The sequence below is a fragment of the Ictalurus furcatus genome, chromosome 7 (genome assembly GCF_023375685.1).
Source record: "Ictalurus furcatus strain D&B chromosome 7, Billie_1.0, whole genome shotgun sequence".
Taxonomy (NCBI): domain Eukaryota; kingdom Metazoa; phylum Chordata; class Actinopteri; order Siluriformes; family Ictaluridae; genus Ictalurus; species Ictalurus furcatus.
In genome coordinates, this window is record NC_071261.1 from 21,597,673 (window position 1) to 21,618,523 (window position 20,851).

At 39.7% G+C, this 20,851-nt stretch overlaps 2 protein-coding genes across 3 annotated transcripts in view; one reads left to right on the forward strand and one right to left on the reverse strand.

Annotated features, from left to right (window-relative positions):
• Positions 1–5,133, forward strand: part of lrch4 (leucine-rich repeats and calponin homology (CH) domain containing 4) — a 43,029-nt gene extending 37,896 nt beyond the window's left edge. Inside the window, exon 18 of one of the 2 annotated variants that reach the window (XM_053629241.1) lies at positions 260–5,133. In XM_053629241.1, coding sequence (XP_053485216.1) covers positions 260–484 — 225 coding nt within the window. In that variant the 3' untranslated portion in view covers positions 485–5,133. The remainder of the gene's footprint in view (positions 1–259) is intronic. The other variant, XM_053629242.1, reaches the window with a different exon arrangement.
• Positions 5,134–16,274: 11,141 nt separating this feature from the next.
• adam19a (ADAM metallopeptidase domain 19a) overlaps positions 16,275–20,851 on the reverse strand; it is an 85,429-nt gene continuing 80,852 nt past the window's right edge. The window contains exons 22-23 of the mRNA XM_053629244.1: positions 20,104–20,291; positions 16,275–17,979 (exon numbers count right to left, since the gene is read on the reverse strand). Coding sequence (XP_053485219.1) covers positions 17,925–17,979; positions 20,104–20,291 — 243 coding nt within the window. The 3' untranslated portion in view covers positions 16,275–17,924. The remainder of the gene's footprint in view (positions 17,980–20,103; positions 20,292–20,851) is intronic.

Below are 20,851 nucleotides of genomic sequence, written 5' to 3' on the forward strand. Positions count from 1 at the left end.
GAAACTGTCTTTGCTTTTCTGTGCTGCCTTAAGTGTGTGTTTCTTAATATGTGTTTAATGTATTACTGAATTCTGTCTGCTTTATGCGTCTCACTTTTTCTTGTCTTTTTCCTGCCTTTTAATTCCTATTATTACTTGTTTTTTCTGCTTTCTTATTGCTTTATTTCTTTTTTTTCCCTTCTATTCTGCTGCCTCATTCTCGCTCTGTCTCTGGCTCTCTCTCTCGCTCTCTCTCTCCCTGTATATCTCTCTCCCTCAGACGGAGGTGTGTCTAGCGTCTGATATCCTCTGCAGTAAGCTGCGTGCAGTGCAGCGCTGTGTGGAGTCTCTCTTGTCGATAGGAGGAGGAGAGGAGCTGAAGGAGGAGATACAAGCACTCTCTCCCGCTCTCTCTCCCTTCTCCCTCGTCCCCACCGGCTTCTTGCTCTTCTACTGCCTCGTCATGGGCCTGCTCTTCCTGCTCTACCACCACCTTACTGCATAAAGCGCATAAGTGTGTTTACACGCGAGCATGTGTCGGATGTAATCGATGCGTGCACTTCCACAAACGAATCGGGCTTTGCAGCAGTGCACTTGCACACTATGGCACACTATAGCAGTGTGCCGTAAGTAGAGCTAGCTGCACTGCCATCCAGACAGCTTGGCAATGTCACACACACACACACTCTTATACGCCCCACATAGTTCTGTTACACTCTAAAAGCTGCAGTGAGTAGATGTGGAACCGACACAGTGGTTGTTTTTATGCTGTATCTGTCTTAAGCAGAATTGTATATAAAAATACTTAATACTGTTACAGGTTTATGGACAGAGAGACTTTGTAGGATTGCAGTCTGTTGTTTTTGTTTTTTTGTTTTTTTTTTAACTCATGAATTACAAAACAAAAGCATTTTATATAAGCTGCCCAGATAAAAAAAAAAAAGCCTCATCTGTCATTTCTTTTCTAATACTTGCTTACACCGTCCCTCACCTTAATAACAGCGCCAGTCCTGTTAGGTGTGGAAGCCAGCAGAACGTTCCATCAATGTTAGATGACTCTTTCACTTGCTTGATGCAACTTAAAGCTAGACTACTTTTTAGGTTTTTCACCTTCTGTTTTTTTCTGTTAAATATTTTGGGTCATTTGGCAAATCCCACCCACTGGCCAGCTCTACGCTATCACGCGTCAGCTATAATTTAGGGAGAGCGAGTTTGTGCTTTCACTGAGACCCATGAAGTGAGCCACCGTATCTTTTTGAACTGCTGCTCGTGGTATATCGCAAGGCAGCAGAACATGCTGGAGGAAAGCGCTATCTGCCCTCTTCCGCGTACATGAGCTCACGTAAGTGCACGTGATTGGCCGTTGTCCCTCTGATTGACAAGCTAGAGAATAACACTGTTCCTCCAGTCTAGAAGCATGGCCAGGTTTGCTCTCTAGGACTCCTGGAAATGGATAGGCGTGGCAGCATTGGGATTCGAAATTTGCAACCTTGCTGTTCTGTTGCGTCACTCGGGAGCCACGTGCCACAAGTATTCTCTTCAGAGGTGCCTACATCTATGGTTTAGCTGTAGCATTTACGCTTGCTAAAGCAGTGGCCGGACGCAAATTCTGTAAAGTGCTTTTGCACAGACTTTATCTAAGTTGCGTGAGCTAATAGAAAGCAAAAAGGCAGAGGATTTTCCACTACAGGTCATTCAGTAATATAATAGCAGGGTAAAATGGGCCGTGTGTTCCCATTCTCTTTGTTATACATTATATAAGATGTACTTAATTTTCCCTTTGGGGAGACAAGTTGTTATTTCACTTCAGTAATGAAACTCTAAACACAAGGGATGTATTGCTTTAATGCTGTTATCACAAACATCCTGACCTCCGACATATGCTCATACATATGCATATGGTCATTTTTCTGTCTGCCTGCTAACATTTTCTTGTCGGCAATGTTGGCTCCTCGTTCTATGCGATCGAGGTGATATTTGCAGGAGAGTCAAGGTGTCCAAGTGTGCTACCATGCTTGTTGATTTGGTCCTGTGAGTGTCAGAATTGTGTTCTGCTTGAACCTGAAGCACCAAACCTCAGAATCTGGCCAACAAACTGACCATGATTTAACGATGACTTGTGTTCGTCTATGTGCTGCTATTGATGGATGAGGATGAGTTTTGTGGGGGTTTTTTTGTCTGGGGAGCTTATTAAAACCCTTAAAGCTATGCTGTCCATCATGGCTAGATGTTTTTAATCAGTTTGTTTTAAAAGTGGTATTTATCTGTTCTTAGTGTCCACTTCCCAAAGGGCTTCGTCGCCGCTTTGCCTTAGCTTACACAGGGGATCGAGATTTGAGGATGGTGTAGTATTTTAATGCGTTTTATAACGGTTTATTTAGCCTCTGGCACGAATCGTAAAAATCCGCTCACATCTTGTTCAAAGGGCTTTAAATTTTTTAACCACTTTGTCTCAGTGCTTGCAAATGTAAGTGCCTGCTATGTCTGACTGAAGCTACTGTTACAAACTCCACCATGTCCATGACCATTCCAGTCTCTCTGACCGCAGCATTGCGTGTTATTTAACATTTTGGAATGGTGTTTGCAAATGAGTATTAAAATCCCTGTTCCCATTTTGTTCAGAGTTATTCAGTCGGAATATTTCTTTCAAATGTCGGGGTTGAGGGACTGGAATGAAATGTTCGCTGTTCGTTTTGTTTGTTTCGTCTTGTTGACTGACTGTGACCACCAGGGGGCAGTGGTGTTGCACAACTGCACTCTAAGCTATATGTCTTATGGTACCGAAGTAATGTTTCAGAGTTCTGATGTTGTATGTATGTGTATTGTTTTTGGTCAGCTTGCTATGTAAAATTAAGTTATTGTTTATTTATTCATGCATTCCTGTGTCAAGCAGCAGTATTGGGTGAAACACGGCCTCACAGAGCAAATCCCTCTCAGCTCGCACAAAGCATTACAATATTTGCTGCATTTTATATGTAGTTTTATGCAGATTATCTTCTGTGTTCATAAAAAGAAAAACTGGTCTACTTAGCCCCAAGTCATGATGTGTCAAATGCAAGACCAATTTTCTATGTTAGTAAATATCAGCTCCATATATATAATATATAAAAACAGCGAGTGTTAATGAAAGTTGTAAATTCTTCTCAGTCGAAATAACATCCCATTAAAACCTTCTCAAGCTTCTTTTTTAATGCCTCAGTAACGTTGGTTTTAGGCCCATGAGTACACCGTGTTTCCTCAGTACTGTCTGCTGCTGTTGCTTTTGTGTTCCCTGCATACTTAATGTGATTTAGCAGCTTTGCAGACAGTTGACTAACGAGCAGACGCTCATCTGGAGAGAGTGATAAGGGCACATGGGAGAGAACAGAGTGAAAGAGAAGGAGGAGAGGAGAAGCACAAGGGTGGACTGATAGGATAGAAAATGTGAGGAGAAAAAAATAATAATTTTTTTTTTTTTTTAAATGGGTTCATTTTCATTCATCCAATTTGTTGAATTCTTCCCATTAACGCATTTAAAATGAGCTTCCTCAAATCTACAGTATGCGCGGATGTGAAATATCTTCTCATGGTTCCCACAACTGAAATCATCGCGCTTTTTTTTTCTTTTCTTTTCTTTTTTTTTTTTATCACATTTTCAGTCCACACAAATGTAATTGCCTGAAGGACTCACTGTAACCGAAAGCCATGTTGCTTATTCAGAGCAGGGATGTTGAAGAACTACCCATTAATGCTGCCCTCTTTGTTTTTTTGTCTTTCCTTCTTTATTTTATTCCAACCACTTTCAGTTTTTTGTTGGAGCAAGATCTGCAATAATGTTTCAACCAAAATGTCTTTTAGGGTGAAGCGAGTTTATGAAAGCACCAAAACTCACTGGAGTTGAATTTTGAACTTTTAAAGAAATTGTTAAGAAGCAAGATGTATTTTGTAATATTTATATCCCTCATGTATTTAAGGAGGTCAATTGTAAGTTTATATAGATTCCGATTTTTGTTTTTTTGTTGCTGTAATTATTAAAAAAGAAAGGGGGGGGGAAAATCTTTTGTTCTGTGCTGCTTCATTTTCTGTTTTCTCTCATGGTTTGCCTTCAGTGTATATTTTGTTTGTTTGTTTTCTTTCTCAAGCCAATAATCTTCCCTCAGGTGTCTGTTGATAGCTTTTAAGTCTCTAACCGTTGTGTTTGCTTAGTGTGAAGGTAAGTGTTAAATCCATCCTTACTTGTGAGGTGAAGGAAATTGTGCATGAGTGAGTTTAGAGCTTGTTGAAACATGTTCAGCTTCTGAGGATACACTGATTGGGGGAAACAACACACTTTTCCTTTCTTGCTGCAAAAAACAAACAAAACCAACTGCATGGCTGTTAAAGCTTAGAGTTGGGAAAATCTACTTGTGGAAGTTTTAAATGAGAGAGGGTGAGATATTGGGTAGTGTGCATGCTGTTACTGCTGCTTTTCTCATCCTTTCTGCACAAAACCTGTGACCTGATTAGAGTGTCTTTCAGTTCCAGTCCTGCGCTACCATGTCCTGTTGAGCTCTCCGGATATGCATGAAGCACTGCCCGAACTCGGTCTGGTATGTGTGCGAGAGCCGTAGGGGAGAAATGGGGGGAGCAAAAAAAAAGAGAAACACTGCAGTGTAGTTCTCTCAGGACTGGAGCTGAGAAACAATACAAAATCCAAATCCTCATCAGTGTGTTGTTGTGTGCACTAATCTGTACGTGCATGTGCGTATGTTTGGCTTTGGTGCTTCATCACATGTTCTTGCGTGCCTATTTCTAACCTGTTTGAACTGTCCTCCGAACCCCACCAGGACTCTCTGTGTCCAGCTCAGCTCATTCTGGAGGACGAAGGACTGAGCCGCATCGCTCACACCGTCCAGACTCTGCTGGAGCTGCCCCCGTCCGGACCCCGCCGCTCTTCCCTTCAAACGCCTGCGCAATATACCAACAGCTCATAACGTTCAATTCAACTTTTAATACAAGCCATACCTTCTGAATGTCTTCAGTGTTTTTATTATATTAAAGGAAGGGTGCACTCTGGCCCACCTCATGATTTCGAATGCTTGTACAGCTGCTTGGGAGTATACTGTAGATTTTCATTGTGGTCTGCCGTGTGTAATCACCGGACGATTGCAAATATTAAACAAGATGAAACGGAAATGTAAAGCTGGTAATGTGAGTCTGCCCCTGCCAAAATAATTGCCTCACTTCAAGATGATGTATGGTATGCGAAATATTTATTTGACAGGGAGATGAACTTCATTGCTGAGGTGGTGCTGGTAAAGTTGTTTTGTTGGTGGTTGTTTATACTTGGGAAATTAATTATGGCTGTAATCTGGGCTTTATAACAATGCAAAGTTAATTGATTTTCCACAGGTAATTACTCTTGCATTGAGCAGTTGTGGCAGACTGCAGATAAGCCTATAGTCATTAGAGTGCTATGATGAGCTATAGCAAGCTTATGAGCACCCAAAAAAAACTATATATGGAGATAAAGCATTTGTTACAAGATTAATATACAGTTTGTTAATTAAGTAAATGGACAATATTCTCACACACACACACACCCTCCCCCAAAACCATTTCAGTTCTGCATGCTAATACATTCTATTTGAATGAAATAAAGTAATTGCCTAATTGTTAGCTGTAATTAGGGATATTTATAGCAGTGATGCGAGAGCCATACAGAAATCACTCGGGCTGAGCCAGTCTCTGTGTTTCACAGTACGCAAGCCTGCAGTCTGAGACTCTGTGCTTAGTTATGTGAAACATCACCAATGGCATTTTTGGCATCCCTTGTTCAAGTGCGAGATCCAGGTGCGGTCAGTCCACATCAGTTCATGTCAATTTTATTTACGCAGTGCTTTGTCACATTGTCACAAAGCAGCTGCAGAGAAATCAGCATGTAGATTTAGATCTCACATGTAAGCCTGTGGAGCCCCTGAAGGGACCTTTCTTTTTTTTTTTTTTTTTTTTTTTTTTTTTTTGCAAACCATACACCATAAATTGAAAAAAAAAAATCCTTTAAGAAAATGAGAAAGTAAGTAGTGCAGAGGAGAAATTACACTGTGTCCTCTTTCAATTTTTTTTTTTTTTTTTTTTTTTTTAAATGATAGTTTCCCTTTTCACAAGATTTTATTGTAGTATGTGGAGGTTTCCCCCCATTGCTTCCAGACAACATGAACATGAAAACCTTAAGAGGAACCACAATCAAACGGGAACTCATCCTTTTTCTGGGTAATACTGGATAAAGTGTAAAAACATATAGCACTAAATGTATTGAAATGTTCAGTAGGAAACATTGTGAATACGAGTGCTGGGATGAGCACAGGGCAGACTTTATGAGTACAGCGTTTCAGTGAGATCATCCACTGACTCGAGGGAGTCTTGTAAAGAAACTGTTTTTGGCAAGTGCAAAACTTCACAGTTATCCATCTGGGACCATCCAAAGTAACAGAAGGTGAGTCATAAGTGCAGAAGTAGAGCATCAGGATAAATTCACACACAGGTTCATGGCGTAACAGTTATGGAACTGGAAGAAGAAGTTGCTTTAAACTTCAATTTACAGCAATTGTTCCATTTTAAATTCCCTGAGCTGTAGTACAGAGCCCAAGGATATGTATAATCATTACACTCATTTTAATGAGCCGTTTGTTCTGGGTAACAAAACAATATGAACTAGGGGCAAGGCACATGTGGGAGGACCTTTCTAATTACTATCGCAATGATTGAACACCTCATTTGTTCATAAATATGGATCGGAGTTTAGCATACACCAGTGACTGAGGTTATAAGCAGGTGCAAAGGAAATATGAATGGAAATTGTATTCTACCCGCATATGTGAGTCTATACAACACCCATTCATAGCCTTCAGTCAAACCTTCTAATAATTATCCCCACTTTATAACAAACGTCTCCCTGTGATTTGATGTCTAACTTCACACATGTCCAGAAGCAGTAGCGAAGCAATTTAGAACAAACACAACCAGATTTCCCAAAAGCAGTGTTGTAATACGAATACTGAGAGCATTACTCTGTTTCACCATCTGTTGTTGAGCTTGGGCATGTATAAGCTGCTCACTCTTACAGATCTCCTACTCATCACATATTGATCCTGCATGGTCTGGGTCTCCCCGGTGGCAGAAATCATGAATACACGTGTAAGACAATGCAAGCGTTCATGCAGGACAATCCATCCAGATACTTCTGTAAATCTTAGGAAGTGTGTCCTTATGGAAAAATATGTTAAGGCTAGACAAGACAAGAATTAGTCATGTGCGAAAACCATATCTGAAGGATAGAATGACGTCCTACATGTGATAAATGTCTGTGGAAAGCAATGAATCATTTCAAACAATGTGATGAGGAAAAACTCACGTGAACATAAATGAAGCCTAAATAAATCACCCATCCATTTTCTGTACCCCTTGTTCTACACAGGGGTGTGGGGAGCCTGGAGCCTATCCCAGGGGCCTCTGGGCACAAGGCGGGGGACACCCTAGACAGGGTGCCAGTCCATCACAGGGCACAAACACACACTATGGACAATTTAGAGATGCTCATCCTTTGAACTGGGGGAGGAAACCCTAGAAGCATGGGGAGAACATGCAAACTCTGTGCATGCAGGGCAGATGCAGGAATTGAACCCCCAATCCTGGAGGTATGAGGCAAACATGCTAACTACTAAGCCACTGTGCCCCCTCCCACTCCCACTCCCACTCCCAATCCCAAACTCAAACCCAAAATAAATCACATGAAAGTCAATTAATCATATGAACATCACATGTGAAAATAAAGGAATTGTGTAAAGATCATCCATCCATCCATTTTTTATACCGCTTATCCTGCACAGGGTCCTCTGGAGCCTATACCAGGGAACTCAGGACACAAGGTGGTGGACACCCTGGATGGGGTGCCAACCCATCATAGGGCACAATTGCACACACATTCATACACTTCGGACAAATGCCAATCAGCCTACAGCACATGTCTTTGGCCTGGCGGAGGAAAATGGAGTACTTGGAGGAAACCCCAGAAGGGCAAGGAGAACATGAGCAGGTTTTGAACCCCCCAACCCCAGAGATGCAAAGCAAACACACTAGCCACTAAGCCACTATGCCCCCCATGTAAAGTTCCTCTGAAAAAGTGTAAAACAACATGAGGTGTCTAAAAAACACATTTAACATTGTGACTCGAGATTATTCACATGTGGACTCATGGGACTCTTCTGTATAAGGGATGTGTGTCATGAAAACCCGTTACTAGGAGCAAAACAGCTAAACATTTACTTGCTTTCCCTAGTGGACAGGTTATATTTTAGGTCTGTTAAAAATGTCATTAAAGTCTATTTGCGACACACATATTCTACCCAATTCCCAATCTGCTGTGTTATTACCCTGAGGATGCAGTCTGCTTCAATAACCAAAAGGAGCCCAGTAATGGTGACATTTTAAAGTAAATGACATATTTATACAATCTGTCCTGTTTGTACTATTTAACCTATTGGCACCTTATGAGACTGACCGCTAAACCACATCTTGCAAAAATGTTTCTTTGCTGAAAACAGCTACATTTCCTAAATTAAACACAAATAGAATTAAATAGAATTAACATGTGGTTAAATGTGGTTAACCTACTGTAACATTCATGCTAATGTGATAGGGATGTTAAGGACATTCGAATGTTTTGAAGATTTGAAGATACTAACAATATCTATTTTTTAATTAATAATTTTCTTCCAATCTATAAGTATGGCAACATGTTTGTACGTTTAATAATATTAATGTTGTCACCCTTGGTAAATATGAGCAAAGAAGGCTGTGAAAAATTATCTTTTTTGTTTAACCTTTTGATCTTTTGTTCAAAAACAATTGCAAAAAAAAAAAAAAATCTTTGTTAAATGTAGGTGTGCAACAATTATTGGCACTCTTTTAGTCAACACATTGTGCTACCTTCCTTTGTCAAGATAACAGCTCTGTGTCTTCTCCTATATTGCCTGATGAGGTTGGAGAATACATGGCAAGGGATCTGAGACCGTTCCTCCATACAGAATCTCTCCAGATCCTTCAAATTTTGAGGTCCACGCTGGTGGACTCTCCTCTTCAGTTCACCCCACAGGTTTTCTATGGGTTTCAAGTCAGGGGACTGGTATGTCCATGGCAGGATCTTGATTTTGTGGCCAGTAAACCATTTAAGTGTTGATTTTGATGTATGTTTTGGATCACTGTCCTGTGCTGGAAGATCCAACCATGCCCCGGTTTAATCTTTCTGGCAGAGACAATCAGGTTTTTATTTAATATCTGTTATAGCGTGAACATGCCATAGACCTGCTGCAGGGAGGCATGAGTACTGCAGATGTGTCCACAGCAATAAACTGCAATATCTGTAATGTAAGATGCCTAAGACAGTCCTACATGGAGACAGGAAGGACAGTTGATCGTCCTTGCAGTGGAACATTACATGTAACCGTGTGTCCCCCCCCCAGACGTGATGGAGAATTTGTAAATCCCTTGGTGGAAGAGTTGGGTAACATCTCACAGCAAGAACTGACCAATCTTGTGCAGTCCATGAGGATGAGATGCACTGTAGTACTTAAAGTAGCTGGAGGCAACCACATACTGACTGTTACTTTTATTATTGACCCCCCTTGAATAACAAGTTCAGGGATTCATTATTCCATTTCTGTTCATCAAATGTCTGTGAAACTTGTTCAGTTCATCTCTCAGTTGTTGAATCTTTTTATTTTAATATAAATATTTACACGTTAAGACATTTGCTGGAAATACAACTGCTTGTATTTCCAGCAAATGTCTTAACATGTGTAAATATTTATATTAAAATAAAAAGTGAGAGGACGTGAGAGGACATTTCTTTTCTTGCTGAGTATATATATATATATACTCAGCAAGAAATATATATATATATATATATATATATATATATATATATATATATATATACACACACACACACACACACACACACACACTCACACACACACACACACACACATATATATATATATATATATATATATATATATATATATATATATATTTATATATATATATATGCACATAGTTTGTTTGTTTAAAATGTCTTTACATACTATTTGTAATGTAATATTGGTGAAAAACAAATGTCACCCCAGGTGTGGAATCGCACAGATGGATTTGCTCTGGACTCAAACAGTGTTCATGTGTTCTGCCTGATGGAACTGAACAATGACACACAGTAGGGATGTAACTGAACAAGAATACTTCATTCAGGTTCAACAGTTAATGCACTGCAGACGAATACAATTGATGATGGAACAATTCTTTTCTTTATCTTTCTTCTTCTTCTCCTTTTTTATTTTATTTTATTTTATTTTATTTTTAGAAACCATGCCAGACATCTGGTTGAAACTAGTGGTAATCACATGAAACACAAAATTAACCTATCATAATCTCTAGTAACTGCCTTGTCCAGTTTGTGGTGATATAAATTAGTCTACTAGTTTGTTTATATTTTGGGAAACAGCTAAATTCATTAAAAAATATCAATAACGCATAAGCAGGATTAAAAACAGTCCCACACACATCTCTCAAGGTTGAGTAACAGAATTCTGAGACTGTTTTCCAGTGTTTGTAGGGGCATGGTGGTAGGTTTCATATTTAATTTGAAGAAAACCCTTCTGGCTGAGGCCACTCCCACTTCCAATTTAAATCTGAATACAGATACAGATATATAATATTTCGAACACTAAACAGATACACATACAGACATAGCTTGAAACCCCTAAGACACAAGTAACTATTGTAAACATTAATGTGTGTGTATGTGGGGGTGCTTATAAGATCGGAGATTTATTAGAGTGTAAAGAATGTGTAAAAATAATAGCTGTAATATTACTCATACAGTAGAAGTACTCGAAGCTGTGCCTTGTGTCGCTCATTTGAAGAATCTCTTTTGTGATTAGCTGTTCTTTTTTTTCCCTTGTATTGTGCTCACTAAAGAAGCTGAGAGACTCTGACTACCATCTGCTGTCTCCAATTCAGCCTCAAGTGGCAGTCTACAGAGGCAAGGTAGATCTGATTTATAAAGATACTTACAAGCTGACGCATACATCATTAATGCACACTCTCTTTAATATGAGTTACATATTAAATCCAGCTCAGTACATTACCCTCTCTCACAGTCCTTAGAGGCAGTGCCTGAGCACCACACCAGTTGTCCAGGTAGCTGTAGTAAGATGCCATTTCTCATCCAGTAATGCAGATTCAAGTGGAAGTTCAGGGCTACAGCATATAAGCTGTAAGTGTCAGGCAACACCGCCTTATGAAGATTAATGTGTATCATGGCTTAAAGCAGACTCCTGGCTTGGAACACAATCTGTTATCACGGCAGAAATATTAATGACATTCAACAGACTTGAAGGATCAAGACAACAGAAGTGCAGCTGTCAACACAACAATGTGTTCAACAAGCTGGCTTCTGTAGATAACCAAGGGTATTGTTGGATATCTGTTTTAAAAAAGAATTGGCTTACGTAGTATATAATTCCAATATATAATACTACAGAAATCCTTCACTCTTATACTTCTCATATAATTATATCATAGAATTCAGGAGTCTTCAATCTATAAAAGTATTATTATCTTATCTTATCTGATCCAGAAACGGCAGAAGGATGCAGGTTTTCACACTTGATGGTTGATTGGAGACTATGGTGAACTGATTGAACAATGAACTCAGGTATGGCTTTTGTTTGCAGTTGTTTGATATCCATGAGAGCAGAGTATTTTTGTGAATTTTTGGAACAAAAGATCAAAAGGTTAAGATCTTTTAAAATCCCTTGCCAGACTCATAGGCATCCACAAAAAAAAATTTTTTCTTTTTCTTAAGGCCTTATAGAACTCTTTAGATCTTGGCATGATGACACCACACACACCTCAATAACAAAGGGAACACCAGACACTAGATATGAGAGGGGTATAAATAAGACAGGCTCCACCTGCACTCCCCTGCACGACCTGCACCCAATCTTGAATACCTGATATATATATATATATATATATATATATATATATATATATATATATATATATATATATATATATATATTACACACACACACACACACACACACACATATACACACACACGGCATTATTAGCAATGCTTGTTTTCTGCTTTGCTATGATAGTGTTTAATCCTGTTAAGCAACTGTAGATATAGGAGAGCCAGATTATTAACTCTTTATGACAAAGGTATAGGAGTATGCATATGCAAATACTTTATTTGGAAAGACAACATGTGTAGAGCCCAAATATAATGCTAACACTGGGAACCACTGTGACAAAGTTCCACCAATGTCTGAAGAATATCTTACATTAGCTTATATCACTCATGACTATGCTAACATTACTCCTGTGAACTGATCTTATACTGGTCTCAGACTACTGAAGTGTGAATTCGTTCTCTGCGGTTTACATATGTTAGATATGGGCTCATTTATCTAGAATTTGTTCATAGGATTTGGGCTTTATTTATATAATGGTCATGTCCATGAATTCTCTGCAATCATGAAGTTTCCTGATAAATTTGGAAAGGTAAAGTCATGGTCTAACTTTGCCTCACTATCTCATGTAGAGCATGGTATAGCTGAACGGATATATTATTCACTGTTGATTTTCCACCACACTGATTGCTCTAACTCCATTCTGAACTCCTATGGAACCTGTTTTAACACCTCCCTTCTCTCTTTTTGTAATTAATCACACCCCATCTCTTCCAGACCCTGGAGAGATTGACTCAGGGCAACCAGAGAGAATAGAGAACTGAATTTAATTAAAATCAAGCAGTACATTACAATGCTCAGAGCCGAGCTAGAAATGCCAGGTCAGCAAAGAGTGATGGAAATGGCCCAACCACTTCTCAGGTTATATTTCTGAGACAAAAATAAAAATGAATGCATTGGAGGGACTCATCACTGTGCTGCCGGGGTTTTTTTTTTTGTTTATTTTTGCTGACAAAAGGCCTTCTTGTTTTAGCACGAGCTCGTGTTCACCAGAGATACCTGTCAGAGGAACGTTACTGTGCCTTATGAAAAGAAGTGTGCTGAAAAGCATGCACTTTTAAAAGTCGCAGAGACAGCTTAAAATGCTAGAACAAGTTAAACATAGATTGCATAAAAAAAAGACTTTCTTGCTATGTTTAGCTAGTAGGTAATGAGGATAAAATCATTTTTTACTTCATCACACTAACAGATAGATTTTTTGAGGGAATGAATTTAATTGAAATTATAATAGTAGCCCTGAGATTTCACTGCATTTTTAATATTCAGTATCCCTGAGAGTTCACTGCTTTGGCTTTTATATAAAGCACTTGGACTTTAATGTGAGGTCAGAACATTTTTGGTAATATTGTAACATTATAAGTTCTCTTCACATTATGGCAGCTGTCAAAAAATACTGGCACAATAAAATAGTGTCTGTGTAACAACCAGGTAGAGGTATGCATTGGGACGGGAATGAAAAAAGTCCTAGGAGCAGGTGCTTTTTATCTTCATACAGCTGCTCGGATATAAAGATAACAGGACAATTGAAGGCCATGTACATTAACACAGAACAATACTGCAGGTTGCTTACACTGCACCATGCAACACGTTTACTGTGTTCATTCACTCATCTTCAGTAGAAGCTTTAGTCTGTTCAACATTGCTGTGACAAAATGACTGATTTATTCAGATTTTGGGAATAGAACCAGGTGGCATTGTTTACATTTTATGCAAGAGCAGGCAGGACTGGTATTAAAAAAAAAAAAAGTTCTGCACACACCTCTACACCCCACAATCTCTGTAAACAGAAAAATGAAACGATCCAACCGATCAGAACCAAGAGACATTCTCTGCCTGTCAATCATATCGCTTGTCATTTCACAAAGCACCAATCTTGTACTTGTATAGACTGCCTTGCACACAAGTGCAAATGTTTTGGGGTTGTGACATTGCAATCAACTCTTAAAGGAGGAGCTGTTTGAATTTCAAACCACATGGTTTCATCTAAATTCCACCAAAGTTACCATCCATCCAGCCATTTTCTGTACCGCTTATTCTATACATTTCACAGGGAGCCTAGAGCCTAACTCAGAGCCATATCTCCCCACAGTTCTTACCAGGTTTACTACTAAAGCTAAGTAGGGTTGTGCCTAGCCACTACCTGGATGGGAGGAAACTAAGGCCCTGTTTACACTTGTACGTTTTCGTTTTCAAATGAAAATGATCCTCGTCGACACTACACGACCGATAAAACGTCACATGACCATTCATGCACACTGGGCATGCGCATACAAGTGTAAACAGGAAGTTGGTTGGTAGACCAAACCAGTGTTTCATGTAGGGCTTAGGCCGCTTGAAATGAGATTTGTTGCTGATTGCTCTAATCATAGCTTGCCTCTTGTGTAGGAAGCTGCAGTGTAATAAAATACAGAATTGAATTGCACAATGGCTGCTAAGAATGACAACAAAGCCAGCAAAGTTTGCGGTTCAGTCTCTGTGTTGTTGTGTATACAATCAAAGGTAGCGTAATGGTCATATGGTAGGGGCTTGACAAATCAGGGAAGGTAACGCAATGATCCAGAAGACCCAGTCAGGGGATGAATGTGGGCGAAGCCATGCCTTCATTTACAAAAGCCTTCGTTTTGGTCTGTTTACACTGAAATGCAAGCCCGGGGTTTTCAAACTAAAATGGGGTCTTTGGCGTTTCCAAAAGTCTCCGTTTTTGAGGGTAGAAAACACCGGAGTAGTTTAGGCAATAGGCGTAACCGTAGGAAAAGTTATGCGTTTTAAAGCGAAAACACACTAGTGTAAACAGGGCCTAAGGTTGCTGCTGGAAGTGTTATTAGTGAGACCAGCAGGGGGCGCTCACCCTGTGGTCTATGTGGGGCCTAATGCCCCAGTATAGTGACAGGGACACTATACTGTAAAAATAACACCGTCTTTCGATGAGATGTTAAACCAGGTCCTGACTCTCTGTGGTCATTAAAAATTGCAGGAAACTTATGGTAAAAGAGTAGGGGTATCAGCCCGGTGTCCTGGCGAAATTCCCCCATTGGCCCTTCTCTATCATGGCTCCCTAATAATCCCCATCTCTGAATTGGCTACATCACTCTCTCCTCTCGACTAATAGCTGGTGTGTGGTGGGCGTTCTGGCGCACTATGGCTGCCGTCACATCATCCAGGTGGATGCTGCACACTAGTGGTAGTTCCCCCCCCTAGTAGGAGATTCCCCCCATACTACGTAAAGCGCTTTGAGTGTCTAGAAAAGTGCTATATAAATGTAACTGCAACAGGGTACAAGGTGGGTGGACACCCTGGATGGGGTGCCATCCCATCTCAGGGCACAATCGCACACACACTCATACACTCATTCACACATTATGGACAATTTAGAGATACCAATTAGCCTACAACTTATGTCTTTGAACTGGGGGAGTCGATCCCCCAACCCCTGAGGTGCAATGCATACCAAAGTCACCAAATGTACCTTTAATAGGAAAGTGTGTGAACACAATTTTTTTTATATGGTCCCAGGCTGCTTCTAGCAGACTTAAATCAGCATGCAATATGGAATATCCTCCAGCAGTTTATTCCAGAAAGAGATATAAAGCGTGAGAAAGAAATAAAAAGAATGCATCACCTAGAGACGGAGCAAATGGAGCTCACTGTGTGAGATGCTGGACTTTTCAATGTCACCAAGTACACTGTGCATGCGGCCAGAGCAGACCTATGTTATGAGGCAGAACCGGACCAGATGATGATCAGAACAGAAGGTTTGCACCTCCTGGTGCTCTGTGCCTTTAGTCATCCCTCCCAGCTGCCCAACTTTGAGCACAAGACCCAGCATGAAGCTGAACTCTCCCCAAAAAACACAGACAACAGCTTCTGCTTTATGCACGTTTTAAAATGTGCACTGTTATACAGCTGCCCTTTTATCGCCATATTACATCTTTTTGGCAGATTCATTTCTAATGAGTGCAACTGGTCTCAGATCAGTGGCAAGAGAGAGATATACGGTGTAAAATTGTGCTGTAAAAAATATCCCATAAAAAAAATCTACTGTTTATTGAAACCGATAAAATGATTCAATATTCAAGGTCAAGAGAAAGGGTGAGGTGATTTTTCAACTTATCATCTTATTTCACCATTATGCTCAAAGAATGTGAAATATTTCTTTTTCATATTAAGGTATTAAACACAACTAAGAGAAAGAGAAAAAAAGGCTATCACCAGTACTAAAATGATTCTTTTAGTGTTTATTAAAAAATTCAGCACAATACTAGCTGTCTTTTTATGCAAAAGTCATTTAAATTAAATACAGAATGAAACATTTTGTTTAATGAGAGGAATCAGATGATGTTTTGTGCAGTTTTTTTTTTTGTATGTGGCTCTGTGTAAGGTGAGACAATTCTTGTTCACTTTTTAGGACTGTCCAGTCACCAAATCTGACATGTAACAGGGAGATGTAAATAGACATTTAATATTGCCTGAAAATCCAGGATTTAAATATATATGGATTACAAATAAATGCTAACCAATGTATTTCCTACCTCAAACTTATGACTTGACTTTGTGTGTAGTCTGGAGATGTAATAAAAGTGCTTCTTGACCCCTCACTTGAATGAATGATACAAACCCATCATTAAACAGCAGCTTTTTTTTTTTTTTTTTTTTGCTGTTAGTAGGTTAAAAGCTTGTGCACGCCTGACTTATGTTCCACACTCTTACCTTTTATGTCGCCTTACAGCTGTCTGGAAAGCATCCACGCATATCAATTTAGTTATCCTGACTTTTTATGAAGAGACACTTCCTAGCACCTATTCTTGATTCACACACCTTGTATCCTACGATTAGTATCCAGCATCTCAGCAAACAGGCCATATTTCACTTAGATCGCATCACTAACACAGTGTCCTGCCTTGTGGCCTGTTTGGGCGTCTCGATAATGGCTTGGAAAATGTCGGTGTCGATAAATCTCTCCTGTGTGTGCCTATAGCGAGCTGTCCCACCGGACCACTCCAAGCCTCGTGCTCTCCAAATACATTACTCTTTGGAGAGATAAGATGACGGCTTGTAGAAATTTCATTTTATATTCGCCGGAATCCATTATGGAGTGAGCTTGTGTGATACACCGTTGCTCCCCACGTGCTCAGTTATTCTTATCGGTTTGTCTTCTTTGAGGAGTTGAGGCTGGGGTTCTGTTTGGCACAGCATGCCTGCCTACGTGGAAAGTGTTTTTTTTTTTTTAAACAAATGTGCGTTCAGAAATTGTCAACGTTATTGTTCTGCTTCACTCCCTATACATCCCTGCTGTTAATTAGGGAACATCTTAGTCTTAATCCAACTTTGCGCTTTATACAGTACGCTTAGCATCTTTCAAATTTAGATATACACGGCAATCTGAATAAACCTTCATAAACAACTACAACAACACAGTTTTTAATAAAAACTTATAATGGTGCATTTTATATAACAAATGCAAAAAAATACATACAGCAAAGGACACATTAGATTGACATTCAAACATAACGTCTTTGGCAAATTAACACACAATTAATAAAAGTAATTTAAAAAATGTAAACACGACGATGATGTAACACAACAACAACACTTCGTACAAGAAAATTGTAAAGTAAAAAAAAAATAATAATAATTAATCAAGGTTTTGGCAATGTGATGCCCCATAAGAAGCATCTTGTCTAAATCTGCATTTCGATCCATGCAAAATCTGGTCCCCTCAGACACTGGGCTGGATTGTACTCAGGCTTAAATAAGCGAGGCCTAGAATGTCCCGGCCTTAGCACCGTACATTTGTCCCATGCTTTTCCACAAAATTACAAATCTCCCAATGAAGGCCTTTATATAGTGCAAATAGGCTTGCTGCTGTCTTTAAAGTTGATCCTATGAAGGTCATTTTCGGAAAGGGGACTGCGAGACTGTTTTTGGTTTGGGTCCTGGAACAGGTCTGCAAGGGAACAAAAAATAAAACAACAACATAAAAACATGTTGTTTTCTTAAAACTGACTTTATTAAAGTGTAAAACACAATATCCTTCTTACCACTTATAACTACATGGATATTATAAATTTCTTTCTTTTTTTTTAATGGAACCGATATAATTTGTTCCTATAGCCGCTGTTTAAAATGACACACTCCTGTGTAGACTGTGTAGTCTTCGGTTTCTTTCCTAGATTTACTCTTGACATTTTTTGATGCACCACATACATGAAGGATGTGAATATTGTGCATCTTTCAGATGCCGACTTTGGCTCTGTCTCAACCCAACCGAGCCATTCTTTTCACTTTCGTCCTGTTTATTCCCATGTCAACTGAGGCAAAATAATAATCACGCACTGTGTTTACCACCCCATGTGAAAATCCCCCAAACACAAAATGGATGTCCCAACAAGCTTATCAAAATAAAATCCTGTTCTCACAGCATGTGGCTGATTTTTCCAGGTTCATGGTTCTGCTGATCATGAATCGCTGTGGCTGCTTCACAGCCTAATTCATATTTCATTGCACAGTGCTGATGGAGTCACTGACTTTTGCACTGATATGAGATTTGCTTTTCAATTTCTTTACTAGCAGCTAAGGTCTGGATGCAGGTAGGCAAGAAAGGCTCCTTCTGTGTGAGAGAGCAGCTTCTACACAGAGCTTCCGTCCTCCACAGGGAGATGTAAAGCAGTCTTATCTATGCGCTTAAGCTCTATATGCAGTGGCGACTGAGCTCTGAGGATTGTATCGATGGACATGTGGAAGGATAAAGATCAGCTGAATGGAGGCACCGGTGTTTCTTTTTAGTTAATACCGGATGCTTTTGTGTTCAAAGATAACAGACTGACGTGAGGATTATAATAAAGCATTGGCTTTTGAGTTATCTGAGCCTAGGTGCAGTGAAAGAATATAAAATAAATACAAGAGATTAATCAAACTCCTGCATTTCCACCAAGGTTCTGTAAGCTTTCGCAAAATAAGAGTTTGGAAAGTAAACTAATGAGAACTAAACACTTCCTGAAGGAGTTTCTGTTCTACATTTCTAACAGGGAAAAAGAGCAGGATGTAAACATAAGTGACACACACTGTGTGATGGTTGTGACATATCAGAAAAATTACAACACGAACACGTGCCACTTGCTATAAGACACATGTCACTAGAAGCAGGTATAAATATACTACTGTGATGTTTCTACTGCTACTTGTGTTCAATTATAAACATAGGGAGAAACATCTGGCTTTGCTGAATTGCTTTTAAGCACACTTTAGTAATTGCATTGGTTAATCACAGGTTAGTAAAAACGTGAACAAGAGGGTCAGCCATTCCTGAAGCTTGCATTTGGCCAATTAGTGATGTTCAGTACAACAGGCTGTGGCAGCCAGGAGGGACTAAAATGTTCTTGGAACTACACCCCAAGAACTAATACTGGCCTCAATTTCTCTAGTGAATATGTCTCTAATCTTACAGGAAAAATCCCATGCTTAATCTGGAATATATGTCTAGAGCAGGGGTCATCAACTAGAGAACCACGGTCTGATTGCGGACGCCGTAGCCCTGTATTTTAGCGGATTGATCCGAACACTTGAAAAAAAAAATCGTTTCAGAGCTGATCAGCGTAAGAAAAATGGACTGTAGTTTAACCACTTCAGTTTTCTTTCACTTCAGGGCCTGTAGCAGATTATCAGTTTCTCTGCAGTGGTTATGCAAATTATTCGGCTGGAGGCATTTAGGGTGACGTCTTGTTACGTGACTTGTTAAAAATAAAAGTCAGTCACAAACACAGAATGTATAATTATGACTGGACAGAGAACTATGCGTTATGTGAACTGCCACTGTGAAACGAAACATAACTACTTCAAATTGTTGGGTCTTATTTATAGCCATAAACGATTCAGTAATGGTTAAGTATAGCTGTTGTTATTGTCATGGACCTTCGTAAGCAAGGAATTTTAACTGAATACCACTGGTCTAGAGTGCTGGGACTCAAAGACATTGGCATGTGCAGTACAGCTTGTAGTACTTAATTGCTAAAATAAATTTCTGGAATAGTTGAAAATATCCATTAACTTTGGTATGCTGAGGCTTTCTCACCTGAGTGCTCTGAGAGGAGGAATGGCGGTGACCTTGCCCACAGGCTTGGGGCCCGCCGCAGGGGGCATCATCACCAGCAACCCCCCAGCTCCACTGGAAGGTTTGGCCGGGGCGCCGCGGCTGGGGCTCATAGGGAGAGGCCTCTGTGGGGGTGTGGGGGAAGGCTTCGGCTGGATCACTGATGCCATCTGGAATTAGAGGAAAAGACAAACAGAGGGTGGGAGGAAGAAAAATGACTCAGAGCACCTTAGATAAATGACTGCACCAATAATTGTACTAAATTATATCATTCGACCTGAGCATCATGTTGATCAATGACATCCTACTTAGCAACTGGGACATAAAAAGCACACCAACAAATGCATACTAATGCAGCCACAAAGACCTGCATCTGCTTCCTGTAGCATTCATAATTATGGGAGATGCAAATCAGATCCAGCCATCCTACTATAAAACAACCCACCAGTCTTAACTTCTCATGAATCACTGCTGCACTAGTGTAACAAGCTCATCTAATGTGATGAGTTTTTAATGTAAACATTTGTTCTGCACAGATTTTCCCTGCTTTTTGTACATCTGGTTCAATTCATAAAGGCCTTGATTATTCTCAGATAAACCAAACGTGCTAACGTAGAGCTGGAGCTAATAAAGCTCAACTCTATCTCATGCCACAAGTGGAAAAGTAATTTCTGGGTGTTTCTGCCAAAGTGCTTATCTGTCTGGACACATAAAGGAGGAAGTGTGACGA